This window comes from Notothenia rossii (genome assembly GCF_949606895.1).
Source record: "Notothenia rossii genome assembly, chromosome: 10".
Taxonomy (NCBI): Eukaryota; Metazoa; Chordata; class Actinopteri; order Perciformes; family Nototheniidae; genus Notothenia; species Notothenia rossii.
This window is the reverse complement of record NC_136908.1, coordinates 59,681,327-59,698,194: the sequence shown is the minus strand read 5'-3', so window position 1 is coordinate 59,698,194 and position 16,868 is coordinate 59,681,327. Positions and strand designations below refer to the sequence as shown.

The window sequence follows — 16,868 nt, the reverse complement described above, 5'->3', positions numbered from 1 at the left end:
CCTGTCTGTAATAAGAAGCTGTTCTGGGAAATCAAAGCTCGACATCCCAGAGTTAATCAGGTGGGGGAATGATTACTGAAAGCTGGTTTGAGGATAAAAGCCTACCTGCTCACATCCTCACTTCCTGATGATGTCACAGCCCCCCCCCCCCCCCCCCCCCCTCTCCCTGTCTGCAGGCTGTGTCTCCAGGGGGCGGAACCTGGGTCTCATTCTGTCGCCAGTCCTGGCTCACTGCCTGGTTTTTAGAAGCTGGAGAGTGTCAGACTGCCTGACATCCAGCCTTTTTCTTTGATTACATTCGCTGTCCTGTTTTTGCTGCACTGCATAGCAAAGCTCTCACTTACATGCAACTCAAGCCGTGTTCATTAGACGTTAGGGCGAGGCAACACATGCAACTTGAGATTTTGGCAATTCTGCTACTGTCTTCTTTCAGATGAGTGGAAAGAAAACATAAGCAATGAGATTTTTTTTAACTATAATTTGCTTCTCTAGATGTCTCTTGAATACACCAAAAGCAAGCATTAGATAATTTTCAGAAAACTTCTCATTTTAATGTATGTATTAAACTGAAGTTTGATGATGATATCTATTAGTTTCATTGTTTGTGACTAGATGCTCCTATTGAGTCCTGCAATTTGGGATTTTGAAATACATCACTTTAGACGCTGTTTTGAGGTGTTTCTCGTTCTGTTACCCAGAAATCTCCACTTCAGTAGCACTTCCACACTTTGTATTCCTATCTATATTCAGAGTGTTCTTGCCAAGGGCTTTGTCAATATACCATTTACAGCAGTGGCTCAGTCAGTAGGGGCTTGGACTGGGAGCTGTAGGCTCACCGGTTCAAGTCCCCGACCAGACCTAAAATATGGAGTGTGGACTGCTACTTGGAGAAGTCCCAGTTCACCTCCTGCCCTGCCGTCGTGCCCTTGAGCAAGGCACCGGACACCCCCCACTCCCATTGCTCCCCGGGCGCTGTACAATAGCTGCCCACTGCTCCTGGTACTAGGATGGGTTAAAAGCAGAAAACACATCTCACTGCATGTGCTGTGTGCTCTGCATGTGTGACCATTAAAGAGTGTTTCATCCCTCCCAATTCTAATTCTACAGCCTGATTTATATAACATTTTATACCTGTATAGCAAAGCCGTTTTTCCAGCAGTATTTCCTTACGGATGAATTGGAAGATATATCTAAAACTCTCAATGACTTTGACTTTACAAGGTCAACAATACAAAACAAGAATATGGAACCGAGCCAATGTTCAGATTAAAATGAGAATATTTGCATCCTAAAATACCATTTTGAACACTTGAAAAATATCCTTCCTACCTGGGGTGTTTCCCCTTTATAACATATCTGGATTAAAATCACATGTGCTGTGTTGTCTTATCTTTATGTCCCTCCTTCAGCCGGGCTGGGACAATAGTCCTTTCAAAACAAGCTAAGGACCCCGAGCTGGAATCCCCTGTGTTATACAAAGGTGAATCTGACACTGGAGTAATTGCAGTGAGCACACAAAGGGATCACCGGGGTGTAAACAACCTGTCTAGCATCCGTCCACTCCTCACTGCAAACATTTAAGAGGCTGAAAGTGTGTGTAAGAGAGGGAACTATAACATATTTTACTTAGTGAATGGGAGATAGTGGGCTTTATCCTGGTGTGTATTTATGTGTGTGTGTGTGTGTGTGTGGAGGCCTGAGGGCTAGGTGAGGCTCTCTGTCCAGCAGCAGGTGAACAGGTGTCAAAAGCAATTGGCTTAAAAGACATCCTATATGTCTCTGTTCTTTCTTGAAACTCAACTCTATCATTCCCTTTACTCAGGCGACAGCGTGAAGCTTCTTTCTCATACCCCGAAGCCACAGATTAAGTGTATTGTCACTAAATAGGTGTGATAATTCAGTGTACATAACACTGGTTCAGCCCCAAGTCATCCTGCAGGAAGCAATGGGATGGAATTAAACGAAGGAAAAGAAGAAGACATTTACCTCCACATAGGGCACCACTTTGCAGGTGAACTCCCCCAGCAGCCAGGACTTGGTGAGTTCATGAAACACCACCATGGGCAGGCAGAAGAAGATGAGCACAAAGTCCCACACTGCCAGGTTGGCCAGCAGGGAGTTGGAGATGCTCTTCATGTAGTAATTCTGGCACACGATGCACAAGATGGCAATGTTCCCCGCTATGCCCACCAGGAAGATGACCCCGGAGACGCAGGTGATGGCGTACGCTCCGTAGGTCTCGCTGGTCACCGGGTAGAAGGGGTTCTTGATCTCATCCCCAAAGTCCTGCGAGCTTGGAGGGGTGATTGGCGTGGCGTCCCAGGGGTTCTCCTCCCTGAAAGTGATGAACTCGGGCCTCCTGGTGAAGAGGTCAAAGGGCAAGTCGGTGGAGGTTAGGGCCAGAGGTTTAGGGATGGGTTCCCAAGACTGAGCCAAAACCCCCGCGCTTTTGTTCAGCCGGGCTCTCCCCCTCTTGGAGCCTTTCTTGTGTTCATCTTTTGTGCCCCTCCTGTGCCTGTCGCTATCATCGAGCCCCCCTCCTTCACCCATTGAAGAGGGCTTAGCGGCATTGTAGTGTCCACCTGCTGGCATCCCCGTACTACCATTCAACTTTATCCTCCTATTGTGGTGGCGCGTCGGGTCCCAATGTGAGGCAGCGTGGGGATCCTCCACGGGGGTCACAGTCCTAATGAAGTCGCGTTTGTTGTGTCGCCTTGTCTCCCCAGCAATTACCCTCTTCCATGGGTGAGTGGAGTTCAGGGACCCTCGGATAATCGCCCGCTGAGCCTCCGAGGACGCACCTGTGGCGTACCCCGGCGAGAGCGCACGCTCCCAGGCTTTTTTGTGGTGACTCTCCCGGGGTGACCCATGGAAAGTCCGTGCAGAGTGTGCGCCGGCTTTTCTGTCCTCTTTAACTTCTTCATTATTTCTCAGGGATAGTAAAACATGCGCGTGGGCTAGTAACACAAATAACGTCCAAGGCGGCAGAATCTGCATGGTCCGGGAATTATTGAGCGTAGATTTAATCCTCACAAGTGCAAATTCATACCTCCGTGCTCCAGTCAGTCAACACCCATGTTGGAAACAGCCTGTATGGAGTTCTCAAGTAAACAGCTCCATTCATCACCAACTTGTATCCTTGTCTTTCTGGGACTATGCAGCAGTATGATCTCCAAAATCACTCCCGGAGTCACTCCAGTCTCCAAAGTGTTGGCATTAGGGAGCAGGACAGCGAATCAGAGCCCAGATCCAGAGAGAAGGAGAGGAGGTGGAGAGGGAAATGCTGCATATTATAAATACTACCGCAAAATCTGCACAGCATCCAGTCTCCAGATGCGGGTAGAAGCATCTGAAAGCACCGATCCTCTCTCTCTCTCTGTGTGTGTTAGCGCGTTAGTTTGGTGGGTTGGGTCCTCTGGCAGCAGCAGAGCAGCGGCAATGCGGTGCAGTCTGGGTAAAGCCCACTAGGTTGTGATGCACGGGAGTGGAGAGAGAGAGAGAGAGAGAGAGAGAGAGAGAGAGAGAGAGATAGAGAGAATGTGGGGGATCGGTCTGTTTTCTCGTCCCTCTCACCTCCTCTGCTTTCTCCTCGAGTAGGACCGTGAAAGAAAATGGACTCCCCCGGCAGCTAACCTCGATCTGTCACTCCTCATCCATCACGGTGCATCCAGAAGCCCCGCAGCACACTACAGCTACAGACCCCCACCACCCCCCCCAGAGGAGCCAGCCTGCCACGCCCGATAGACGAGCTGATATTTAATTTTTAAGCAAAGGCATACGCTAAAAACACTTGGACAACATTTGAGCAGGGACCGTTTTATATTTTTAATAAACAAAAAGGATTAAATCTCAGTTTAAGTGTGCAAAAACTTCAAATTAAAAGAAACTCTCAAATCGATATGAATCAATAATAATCTTAACCAGTCCAGTTCAACTAAGAAAAAATACTTTGAAAAATAAAAAACATTTGAGCTGATAAAGTTTAGTTTTTAAAACAAATAGGAATAAATCTAATTTCCAGTAACTTCTTTCAAATTAAAATCAAATCTTGAATCAAAATGATCCAACATTATCTGTCCATTTAAACTAAGTAAGCTACTCTGTATCCTCTATATCTCATTATATGTGTTAAGAAAACCACATTTTAGTAGGCATTAGAGGTAATATACTTGTAAACTGCTGATTCATTTCCAATATTATTCATGATTTGAATGCTGCAAAGTTACCTTAAAGGTGGGGTATGTAATTTATTTCAGAAACACTTTTTGTTATATTCCATGGAATGCTCTTAACATCCCGATAGCAATGAATATCTGAAGTGCTTTGACAAAAAATCCATAAAAAATGTTCATCTGTGGAAGCCGTAGTAGCCTACTGTAAAAAGCACGACCAATCATCTGAGCCGGCCCAGCTAAAGTAACTGGATGGCCTACCTGCCTGTCAGCCTTCCATCTGTGCACAAACTTATCTCGTGCCCTCATTGGTCATGTGCGCGTTCGTGTGTGTTGGAGGAGGGGCTCTGTAAGGAAGTGGCAGATTTTTTCCGTTTGTGTATTTTCAAATTCTAGCGCACTCGAGCTGGTTTCTCCAAAATGACCTACCCCACCTTTAATAAGGCGTGACAACAGCTTGCTAACAGCTCTGATACACTGCATATATTTGAGTATTGGTCCCAGGCTGTCATATCATCCACATTCAAACCTCATCAACTTCCTGTGCCCACTGCAAGCATCCCCATTTCTGAAAGTGATCCTCAGCCAGTTATTTGGATTGATTTCTAGCTGCAGGGGATATGGACATTGATTGTGGCTGTTCTTCTTCTACAGCATCAATAACTGCAACGGCTCTCTATAAAAGTTGCTCTAGCATAAAAAGGCTGCTTCGGGTCATTTATTGTCCTCTCAAACGGACTATTTATTTTGACTAAGGCCCAAAGAAGCGAACCGAGGTACAGCTGGCTTCATACTTCAATTGTTTTCTGAAATACTATAGAGTTTTGATAGGATATTCTTCAGTTCTTTACTTTTATTTAATTTGTTTATATAATGACATGCTCTAACTGTTCAGCCCCGAGCCTGTTTTCAGGTCTCAGGCTCGAAAATGACATGCCCAGAACAAATGACCATATCTTCCCTTCTAAAAGGGTTAAATTAATAATCTTTTTTCTCAAAGCAAGGTTACACCTGTGAGTTGGATGTAGAAGTGTCAGAATCAATATAGATGTTTTTATTTTAAAGTAAATTCAGATTGAACACAGTAAAAAAAAAATGTAAATTATAGTGTCCACAAGTGAAATTTGACCTTTTTAGAGAGATTTAGCAAAAAAAAAACACTTCTGGGGTCATTTGGGTGGATTTTCCATATCTCTGGCCCCCCTCAGTCGATTTTGATGATTGACATCTCTTTTTGACCACTAGAGCCAATAGAATCGAGGGGAACTCCCACATACACACACACACACCTTACCAAATAAGGAGTGAGAGTGACGCATAGCCAACACCGGAAGCTGCGATAACTCTGGTGGCTACCATTAGCAGCTAACTTTTACTCTCCGATTTTTACATAAAAATGGAATTATGGATTATAAATAATTTTTTCAAAGTGACAGACATTCAATTAACCTATGGATTAACCCTCAGCCGCCTTTTTTCTCGTTTTAATGTCATTGAACACGACTTTTGATCAGAATAACAGCTAAGGTGAGACGATGTCCCGTTTTTGCTCCGTAATGCTACATGTTGTGATGTCTGGGTTTGCTTCCCCTGTCGCAAGTTCTGATCGCTCAGTGATGATACTATACCTATATAATCTGTGGAACCTCAGCTTTAATTGGATATCTTGTATGTGCAGTTACGATAAGTAATAAGGGTATCTTTATCTTGAGTTCTGTGCCAAAGTGTGTTAGCATTTTTCGCTCAGGGGTCATTTAGATGCTTCTTATGAGACTTGTGTTTTGTTTTGGTAAAAATGGTTTGTATCGTCAGTTAGCTGAGATTCTTCCCGTTAATTCTTCTGGTATAACACATTAATAGGTTTTTAAATATTAAGATGCCCTGAGACACTGTGTCGTGAAAAAAAAAAAGACCCGCCGAAGGGGTCTTTGGGACTTGACAGAAAGTCCCAAAGCTAAAAGATAGTAACTGTTCAAATAGTAAGCTTAAAGAGATACATAATTAGAATATTAAGTATAAAATATTAAGCTTAAAAGTAATGAATATATAGTTCGGTAAAATATATAGATAAACAACCTAAATAAATAGATAAATAGTCAAAGTAGTTATAAAGCAGTAAATAAACAACAACGTATATATTAGCTTAAATAAATTGATAAAATGTTGAAATAGTTAGCTAAAAGTAATGGATAAACTGCCTACATTTTTGGCTTAATGAAATGGATAAACAGTTAAGCTAAACACAATGGATTATCACGTGAAATTGTTTGCAAAAAGTATATTGAAGAAATAAATATTTAGTAGTGGATATACGGTTGAAATCCTAAGATACACGTAAAGGTTACAAATGTTATATAGTTAGCTAAAATAATGGATATGTTGCTACATGAGTTATTACTCGTACAAACACAAATCACTACCGGTGAGTAAGTGATGAATGTCCAGTCAATAACTCAAACGTCTCCAATGACTTAATGAAGTGAGCACATTATGTCTCAAGTGCTCTAAGTACTGTAAGAGAAGCTTCACAATAACGCTGGAGTCTCACCACTTGGAGATACACCATTTAAGAAAAGGCACATGTAACAAAAAAATGACATACACAAAACTGACATATACGCAATCATACTTACTTGTTTGTGTCTCAGTGATACAGGTACTGAGAGACGGAGTGAAAGGAGAGTGAACAGGCAGACATCTAGCTGGTGACCTTCAACATCAAATAGGTGATTTGAGCCAAATACCGCCAGGAGAGCTCGCACGCACGCACGCACGCAGACACACACACACACACACACACACACACACACACACACACACACACACACACACACACACACACACACACACACACACACACATGTACACAGAGCCAAGTTTCAGTAGGGGGGAGAGCACTGAAGATGGATAACTCGGTGCTCTTGCCAATATCTTCATCTGACCTCGATTATTTTAATTTAATGTAGTGTGTCCATACATCAGCCTATTATACCTTGAATATGAGGGACATTTTTTCTTGCATGTCTCTAAGGTGAATAAGATCGAAAAGTCTTGATGAATGGAAGTAAATGGTGAGCGCTTTCAAAGGCCCTATTCTGCTAAATACTGCCCCCTATACTTTAACATTTGCTTAACCTTACTACTAATCCATTTGCAAGTGTGAGGATGTTTATGCAGAAGTGCATTGATCAATTATTTAATATTTCTCTGTTTTTGAATTCTTTGTTTCCTGTTGAGGGATTCGAGAAGTGTTTTCAAAAAAGCTCAGGGTTAGAAATGTCAACTTAGGATCAATTCTGGGTGAAAGATTCCCTTTAAAAGAAAGAAAGGAGTACATCAAGTAGCATCACATTGGGTATAGTGGATTTAATGAAAGTTGAATGCTCCCTATGGCGAAAGTGTGTAAAATAATATAGGGCAGAGTATTTCTCTTTCACTTTGCATGTTCACTTCTCTTTGCTGAGTGCAGTCATCCAATGAGTCATGCATAGTTTCATACGAATTAAAGTCTCCCTTTGATAACAAGTCATATCCCGGCAAAGCTAATCACTCGGTGAACGCTCAGCATCCGTTGGGCTCTGCAGGTTAAGTCCTTTAAATTACACTGTGTGTCTGACCTTGAAATCACCCGGCAACAACTTGTGGTACAATTAGAATCAGCTGTAAGGCACGGGGCAACACACACATGTAATTATCATGTCTATTGTGTTCGTGGTCTGTGGAGACTCTGCTAGTTGGTGTGTGTGGGTGGAGATAAAGCAGAGAGGCACTTTCGCAGATGCACTCATGCGAGGAAACACTCCACGGTTCAGACACAGAGGGACATCAAGGGCACACACCATGCGTGCACACACATGATGAGTGCACACAGCAGGACACACACACACACACACACACACACACACACACACACACACACACACAGAAAGTTTTGAGTTTAGTAGGGCGTGCAGGAGGCAAGACAGACATGCCAAGACCATGAACATTTTATGGATTTCACTGTTTATTTGCTGCATGGAAAATAAATTATACACACATGCACACACAACTGACGTATGGGGAGGTATTCAGACACACACACACACACACACACACACACACACACACACACACACACACACACACACACACACACACACACACACACACACACACACAACACAGGACCTGGTGACTGGTGCGTTCACACAGCGTAAACCAAACAGACAACAAACCCCTAAACACAGCCTGCAGTGCTCAGAGGACTCGATGCATTATAGAAACAGTCAGAATGATTCAATGTGATAACAGTTGGGGAAACAGTTTTTACTCTTCTGAATTATTAACACACCCATTTCTTTGTCTGTGAAATGTACTTTTTAATAAATCAATAGAAAGGCGGACATTTGATTAACCGACCTGCCTGTTGCTGCCAAACTGAAACATTGACTTGAATTACAGTAAATGTATTATGCCAACACATCTCACATAACTGTATTATTATTGTTAATTCAACAATATTATAACTTGCATCTAGCTTAGTTATTTTGATTTTTTTTTTAAATAATACACTTAATTAAAGTCAACATTTCAGTTTTTTCAATGCATGTTGATGTGAACCATCAGGATGATTAGAAAAAACTGTTTTTTTTTATAATTACTATTTAAAAAAAATTTTTTATTTCTTATTGGTTAAATATTAAAACAAATCTTCAAATTTGGCAGTAAAAATGAATCCCCAACAACCTCGATATTAAATACCGGCAACAAAGTATTAAAAAAGCACATTAGGATTATTCAATTTGCTAAAAAAAATTGTTTTACACACATTTAAATCCCAGGCATATCGATGAGACTTTTAGGATGTCCACTGCACTTCTATCTCTCCAGTCTTCATCCACAGTGAGGCTGTTATCACACTGCTCACCATCTAATACACTGAGCTGTTGTTCTGAAAGCTTTCCATCAAAGTCATTGTAATCATTTATGGTTCATCCCTTTATGAGGATTTTCATTATCTTCCATAAGTGTCAGCACATCTTCAGGATGCTCTCGGTGATGTGAAGTATCCAGACTGTAGCCATGGATCAGAAGCATCAGCAGCACATAAAGCCCAATGCTGCCATCTGGTGGTGTTTTGAAGGAGTTGCAAGAACACAAGACATTACATGTTACTTGTTAGACTCTTTTATCCAAAGGGACTTACATACTCAATACCAATCCCCACAGGAGCAATTTGGGGTGAAGTGTCTCAGGGACACAACGACATGCTGACTGCAGTGGGGTTTGAACATGTGACCCGCTGATCCGAACGCCAAGGCTCTATCCACTGCGCCACACGCCTCCTCCAAGATGTCTAAAATCATTCTGAAAAATCTTCTATCTTGAACATTGCCTCATCTGTATCTACTTAAACCCTTGAGGGGAGAAAACCAACTTCAAACGTAAGTGCAGAATTAGATTTGACACATTTTGCCACACACATTAAATGAATGAATCACTTTTCCTCAACACTATTTAAAAAAGAAACTTGATCTAGGTTTTAAAGAACCAAACCCGTTAATGCTAGTTCTTTTATTACCTCCTTGTCTAAAAAGCTAATTTATTATAGCACCCTATCCCCACATCTTCTTATCCTTTTTTGGTTTAATATCCCATATCGGCTTCACTAATCTTCTCTCTCTTCCTTTTGTCTCATTTTGTTTCTCCACTTCTTCTATTCTGCCTTGTCTCCCTCCCATCTTTATCTCCTGTACATAGCCTTTTGGCAGGATCACACAAATTGAGATATTTTGAGATATTTTTGAGATATTTTCTCTTTGTAATTGGCGTTCACTTCACCCTGCCTTTCAGCACATGTGATTACTCTGCTCCCGCCCCTGTATCTCACCCCAGCTGTGATTGAGAGCGTAATTATTCTCCCATTTACGGCTGAAAGATGATCTCACTTAGCATTCGAAGTAAAGTTGTACAGAAAAGTAAGCGGATGGAGAGGGAGGGAGGGAGAGGTGACTTTGACTGTCCCTGAATGAAACAATGAAACTCTAACAACAAAGGAGGTGAGAACATTTTGTTAAAGAACTACTAACACACACACACACACACACACACACACACACACACACACACACACACACACACACACACACACACACACACACACACACACACACACACACACACACACACACACACACACACACACACACACACACAGGAAATCTGAGATCATGAAAACCAGCCAACTTTGTAAAGTTAGGATATGATACGATATGTGTCACAGTTCAAGGACAAAAGAAACCAAAACACGACTCATCAAAGGTACGTTAAACAAAAGCAGTCTTCTCTCTTCTCCCTGTCGTCTCTACAGCTTATCAGCAGCTGATCAGAACCTGCCTGTGAACCTGAGTCTGACGGCTGATTGGATCCTCTCACCCTCAGCTGGCCTATCAGCAGCCAGGGCCGACCATAAAGGAGGCACCCGGGAAGCCTTTCACCCTGGGCCTGTTGCTGACTGAGGAGCCTGAATTCGACTTTTGTTAGAAACTGATACTACTTTGTATTTTCTGACTTTGTGAATGTGTGTGTGTTGGGAGGTGGAGGAGTTAGGAAAGTCTGGGGTACCCTGTACATTTCTCATCACGTGGGTAACTAATGTTGGACACACTAGGTTAGCGGATGGTTGCCTGTATTTTGCTTTGTCCAGTTCAGAGTAGTTTAGTTAGTGAGGTTTTTGTTTGAGTTTTGGTTTCAGAGGTTAGATGTAGAGATAGGCTTGGTTTTGTTATACTTATTTATTATGTTTGGCACAATCTCCTTTGTCTCCTCCTCACTTAAAAAGTACCTATGGTCAGTATTCTTTGTTGCACAAAGAATAAACCTTTTTGTTAACCTTTACGCTGACTCTCATTTTATTGGTTATTGTGTGTTATTGTCTCCAGGTCCCCTACCTTAGTGGGGACGTAACAAGTGACATTGGACTTTTTTTTCAAAGCTTTCATTTGGATTATTCTTCAGCTGTTTTAAGAAGACTGCATTGTGAGCTGGAATTTTTCCACTTATATTTTGTGTTTGTGCTTTTGTTAAATAAACTGTTTTGTCCATTCCAAGCATTTCTAGGCTTGTAGTTTGGGTGGGAAATGTATTATTTAGAAGACACACTTATATTATCAGCCACTCTCTTTGCATGGATTGTTACAACGTTATGAAACAATACGATATGATACCATACGTTTTTGATAGAATATGATACAATACGAATTTAAATTTTTGAAAAAATATGGTTGGCGTATATGCCATGGTTGTTGGACAGCCTCAATGTGGTATTATGGCAGGTTGATTCGTAGAGTTCCTCAAAGACACCAGATTTACAATAAGTGGTGGACAAACACTTGTTCCATAGTATCTCAATAATGTTGAACACTCAAAATCACATAAGATTTAGAGCAGGAGTGTCAAACTCAAGGCCCGGGGGCCAAATCCGGCCCGTGACTTCATTTTCTGAAAGAGCTCCGAAATAATATGTTTTTTATACGGTTACATGCCGATTTACGGAAGCACGTTGCCCATAAACTACATGTCCCACAATGCATCTGAAATATGACTTTTTTTTTTCAGAATTTGACTTTTTTTTCCTTCAAAATATGCCTTTTTCTCAGAATTGTACTTGTTCTTTAAAATAAACATTTTTTTCTCAGAATATCACTTTTATTTTTCAAAATAAGACTTTTTCTTAGAATTTTACTTTTTCTCAGAATTTTACTTTTTTTTCAAAATGTTAATTTACTTTCAAAATGTTATGTTTTTTTCTAAATGGCACTACTTTTTTTGGACTTTTTTTTCCAGAATTTGGCTTTCCTTTTTAAATCATTTTGTAACATTCTCAATGAAGAGACTTGCAATTATTTGCCCTACACTTCTGCTTTCAGACGTAGCTAATTATGAAGTTATTACCCTATCCGATAATAATCCAATGCAGAGGCAATAATGTAATATAACATATTATGTTATATATATTAAATATTTATATATGTATTTTTATATAGTCTAAAAGTTACAACCGGCCCTTTGAGTGCAACCATAATGCTGATGGCCCGTGATGAAATTGAGTTTGACACCCCTGATGTAGAGGGATGAAATGCAGGAAAGTTGGGCAGGGAGAAACATCCTCTCACACCATGATATCCATTGTTGGCAGTAATGGCTCCATTAGCTAAAGACTCTATATGATTGCAGTAAATGACCCTCAAAGAGATGCAATTACAGTGAATCGTCTCCGCTCTCTGCCACTGATCCTGATATGATGAGTGAGACCCCCGGAGTGCAAAGGCACAGACACACTTGACTTCTTGAACCTGGCATTTAATTAACTCACACACGTTAATGTGTCTGCTGGAGTAAGGTCAGCGGAGTCAGGAGATATATTGTAGAGACACTACATACTGAAATACACCTGAACATCAGCAGGAGAGGACTCTTTAAAGTAGAGACACTACATACTGATATACACCTGAACATCAGCAGGAGAGGACTCTTTAAAGTAGAGAAACTACATACTGATATACACCTGAACATCAGCAGGAGAGGACTCTTTAAAGTAGAGACACTACATACTGATATACACCTGAACATCAGCAGGAGAGGACTCTTTAAAGTAGAGACACTACATACTGATATACACCTGAACATCAGCAGGAGGGGACTCTTTAAAGTAGAGACACTACATACTGATATACACCTGAACATCAGCAGGAGAGGACTCTTTAAAGTAGAGACACTACATACTGATATACACCTGAACATCAGCAGGAGAGAACTCTTTAAAGTAGAGACACTATACTGATATACACCTGAACATCAGCAGGAGAGGACTCTTTAAAGTAGAGCCACTAAATACTGATATACACCTGAATATGTTTTTTTTTTAAAAGGGCCCCTTTAAGATCTGGTGCGATGACCATACAGATGGAGGAGGCAGTATGGATAATGTTGAGCCAAACTGCATTTTAAGAGGTGTTACAGGTGATGGGGTTGTGGCGGTCTATTGTGTGGAGAGTAAAAAGAAAATGGCTGAGCACACAGTCCTGTAATGACTGGCTCTGGTTGACAGCGTGTTATCAGCCTGTTCTGCTGGGGTGTGTTAAAGAACACTGCTGAGAACTTGAAAGTGCTTGGAGAAGCTTCTTAATCATCTGAAGCATCTGAGCAGGAATCAATGAGAGGAGTTGTTATAGAGAGGCTGAGTGTTGTTTCAGACAGGCCTCTTCATCATCCACTGCTCCTGTGAGTAAACAGGATTATTGTAACCTGTAATTAAACGCTACATGCTTTTAGCAGGGATGTTCTCTTTATTATTCCACTTAATTCATAATGTATGTCTTATCTGCTATGTCTCATATAATTAGGTTGTTTGATCCGTCTGTTCTTGCTTTTATTGTTTGTCTGTTTTCGTTTGCGCACTGTGGCAGGGTTGCAGTACAACATCTCATTGTATAAGTTTGTATAATGAAAATACAGGCTTTTCTATTTAACAGAACCTTACCAGTACTGTACACATATTTTGTCAGTTGGAGTTTTTTTAGTGGCATTCATCAAGTTGTGTCTCATTCTAGAGATCAATTTCCAATTCAGAAATCCAAAATCATAACTGAGATTTGTGCTTATGAACGTTAACAAACTTCAGATGACGACTTTGTCTTCCCTCCACATAATTCATATTGTTTTAAAGCTATACAGTTAATGTGTCTTCTAATGAAAATGTGCGAAAGTGATTGACTGGCAAAGGAAAACAAAGAGTACAACGTTCATACTTTTATCAGTTATGTTCAGCTTTCCCTTGATTTTAAATGTCATAATATTGTTTAAAGGTCCCATTTCATGTTTTCCGGTTATTACCCGATCCCCTTGTGTGTTTTGAAGGTTTTTCTGCATGTAAACGGTCTGCAGAGTCACAAACCCTCAAAGTACACCCTGTAGCGAGTAAAACTAACACAGAAAAGACCTGTCTATGCTGCCCCAGAACGCCTCGTTGGACATTTCTCTTTTTCCATTGTTTGCTTCCGGGAGTCTGTGCCCAAGCCCCCAGGAAGTGCGCCGGACTCAGATGAAAAATATTCGTGGTGGCCAAACGGCGGTACTACACTTCTGTTTGGTTGCCAGGCCCGGAAACACTTTTTCCCATTGATTTACATGGGGAAAGAGTGGTCTGTAAATCGTTGGATAATTTTTTTTAAACTAAACAAACTACCCAGTATGAACACTTGTATAGCCCTTATTAAAAACATTCGTTCCTCAAGTTGTAAAAATGTGCTAATAACGTTATTCTGAGAGTTATTTCCCTCTGCATTATGAACACGCATCTAACCCACGGGACCACGCCGCCCGGCACGTTCATGTTACGTGTTCAGCATGGTCCCGACCAATCAGAGCACAATGTGCTCACAGGGAGGGGGGGTGGGGGGGGGGGGGGGGGGGGGGGGGGGGGGGGGGGGGGGGGGGGGGGGGGGGGGGGGGGGGGCAGGAGCTCCAACAAGCCGTTAGGACAGAGAGTGAATACACATAATATACAGAGATGCTGTATGAGAAACCAATGTGAGTTTGGAAAATTCCACAATTTAAATTTAGTAGACCTCTACAATGGAAATATGATCAGTAGAAATGGCCATGACATGGGACCTTTACGGTTTTACTGTTATAGCACCTTGTACAATGTGCTTTGGAAACACGGTCATGCCGATAAAGCGTATTTGAATTGAATTGGAAAAAAACTTTTAAAGTAATGACTGTTTTTTTATTCCTTCTTCCAAGCTCACATAGTAAACATCACACACTGGATACATTTCATTAAGCACACTGACAGAATCAGGCTACATTCTATTATTAATTTATCCTTATCTCAAGAGACATAAAGAGAAATAAACAAAACACTACTCTAAAGCATCCGGATATAGGTGTGTAAACCAATAGGTGTGCCTTCAGCTGCCTTTACTGTGAAGTCCTCTGATGTCGTTCTTTATGAATTCCTATATTTTTCTCAGAGGTGACATTCAAAGCACATCAGGTCACCGAGCCGCCCACCTGATGCTCCTCTTCCTCTTCGTCTTCCTCAGGTCTGCCTCCCTCTGAAGGAGCTCTGCATCTTCTGTCAGAACAGAGCAAAGCACAGATGGTGGAGATTTCACACACAGAGGGAATAACATTTCCCGTTTTCTTCCTCAGCGGTTTTCTTTTATTACTCTGGAAGTCTCAGAACAGATTTGTTTTTGTCTTTTGAAGGTAGATTTACAGAGGTGGAATAAGGCCACATGTCAAATATTGCTGATTAATAGTGGGTTTCTTTGTTTTGTTATGAGATTAAAGTCAGAATTTAGAAAAAAAAGTCAGAATCTTTAGATTTTTTTTTATCAGACTTTTGCCTTTTCTTTTGGAATTCTGATGTTTTTTGAAAATGTTTACTTAATTTTCTCACACTGTGACTTGAATCACTTAATTTCACTTTGTGTGTGTGTGTGTGTGTGTGTGTGTGTGTCCTAGCATTACTATACTTGTGGGGACCTAAATCTGTTTACACAGTCACGTGTGGGGACTCGCCTCCCTTATGGGGACATAAGGGAGGTGAATAATTAATTTTAGGGTGAAGACTTGGTTAGGTTTAGGATTAGGGTTAAGCATGTATTGGTTATGGTTAAGGTTAGGATACCAGGAAATGCAAGTCAATGTAATGTCCCCTGAAGTGATGTATATACATGGTATGTGTGTGTGCGTGTGTGTGTGTGTGTGTGTGTTTGTGTTTGTGTTTGTGTGTGTTGGATTGGCTGCATTTAATGTATGTAATTCCTCAGTTGGCCAGCAGGTGTCACTATGTCACAGAGCTAAAGAAAGGCTGAATCATATTTAATAGAAACATTCAACATGATGCTTATTACCAACAGCTTGATCCTGTGCTTTCTACACAACCCGAGCTAAATGCAGCTGATCAGCATGCGTACACTTTTTATTTATTTAACGTTATTGCTGATGGTGCCATTTACTGCCGTGCCTGGATGGAGACAGAATGGCTGCATTGGAAATCAATTAGCTGTTATGGTTCAAGTGCTACAACTCGGGTTTGGCTCTATAATTGACCCACTGTGGAATATTCCCATACGGTTGCTCTCTGTGTGTCACTGGATATTTGCCTGTTTTTAATGCATGTGTGTTCCCTAGTTTCATCATTACCAGGGTTAGAGGAAGGAAACCTAATTTCCAGAGTTGTAATGTGGCCCTCAGGGGATCTGCTAATAAGCATCCACACTCTTACTCTTACTGTGCATGTGTGAGAGGGAATTATAGACCAAATGAGACTTTACCTCGATCAATAAAAGTTATATAGGCTACAGTACATAATAATGGGAACAAATCTGTAACAGCTCATTTTAAATTATACTGTTTTTCATCAATATATTATAGGTCTTAGATCAAAACATGTCTCTGAAGTGTTGGGCTCCAAATACCAAACAGATCATTGCAGCATTACCCATAATCCCCTCTGTTTCAGCGCTGTTTCCAAAGTGCTGATTCTTTGTCTGTTACTTTAGATGAAAAATAAAGAGCCCCTCCCCACGCCCCTCTGAGAGACATTTGGTTAGAAAGAACACAATGGAGCTCTAGGAGGAGATTCAGGTGATAAGGGGGGGGGGGGGGGGGGTGTAACTTGGTTGCTGATTGGCTAATGGTTAC

The 16,868-nt window shown here is 41.2% G+C and overlaps 2 protein-coding genes across 4 annotated transcripts in view; one reads left to right on the top strand and one right to left on the bottom strand.

Annotated features, from left to right (window-relative positions):
• gpr37b (G protein-coupled receptor 37b) overlaps positions 1-3,444 on the bottom strand; it is a 23,197-nt gene extending 19,753 nt beyond the window's left edge. Inside the window, exon 1 of the mRNA XM_079655443.1 lies at positions 1,987-3,444. Coding sequence (XP_079511569.1) covers positions 1,987-2,997 — 1,011 coding nt within the window. The 5' untranslated portion in view covers positions 2,998-3,444. The remainder of the gene's footprint in view (positions 1-1,986) is intronic.
• The window catches only part of LOC307022601 (uncharacterized protein), a 138,027-nt gene extending 127,275 nt beyond the window's left edge, over positions 1-10,752 (top strand). Inside the window, exons 1-3 of one of the 3 annotated variants that reach the window (XR_013803450.1) lie at positions 5,531-5,699; positions 6,821-6,898; positions 10,522-10,752. Coding sequence is in view for 1 of the 3 variants with exons in the window: in XM_079655445.1 (XP_079511571.1) it covers positions 10,522-10,669 (148 nt within the window). In the remaining 2 variants the exon portion in view is untranslated. Of the gene's footprint in view, positions 1-5,530; positions 5,700-6,820; positions 6,899-10,521 lie in introns of those variants that run through there. The other 2 variants (XR_013803449.1, XM_079655445.1) reach the window with 2 other exon arrangements.
• Positions 10,753-16,868: the final 6,116 nt, after the last annotated feature.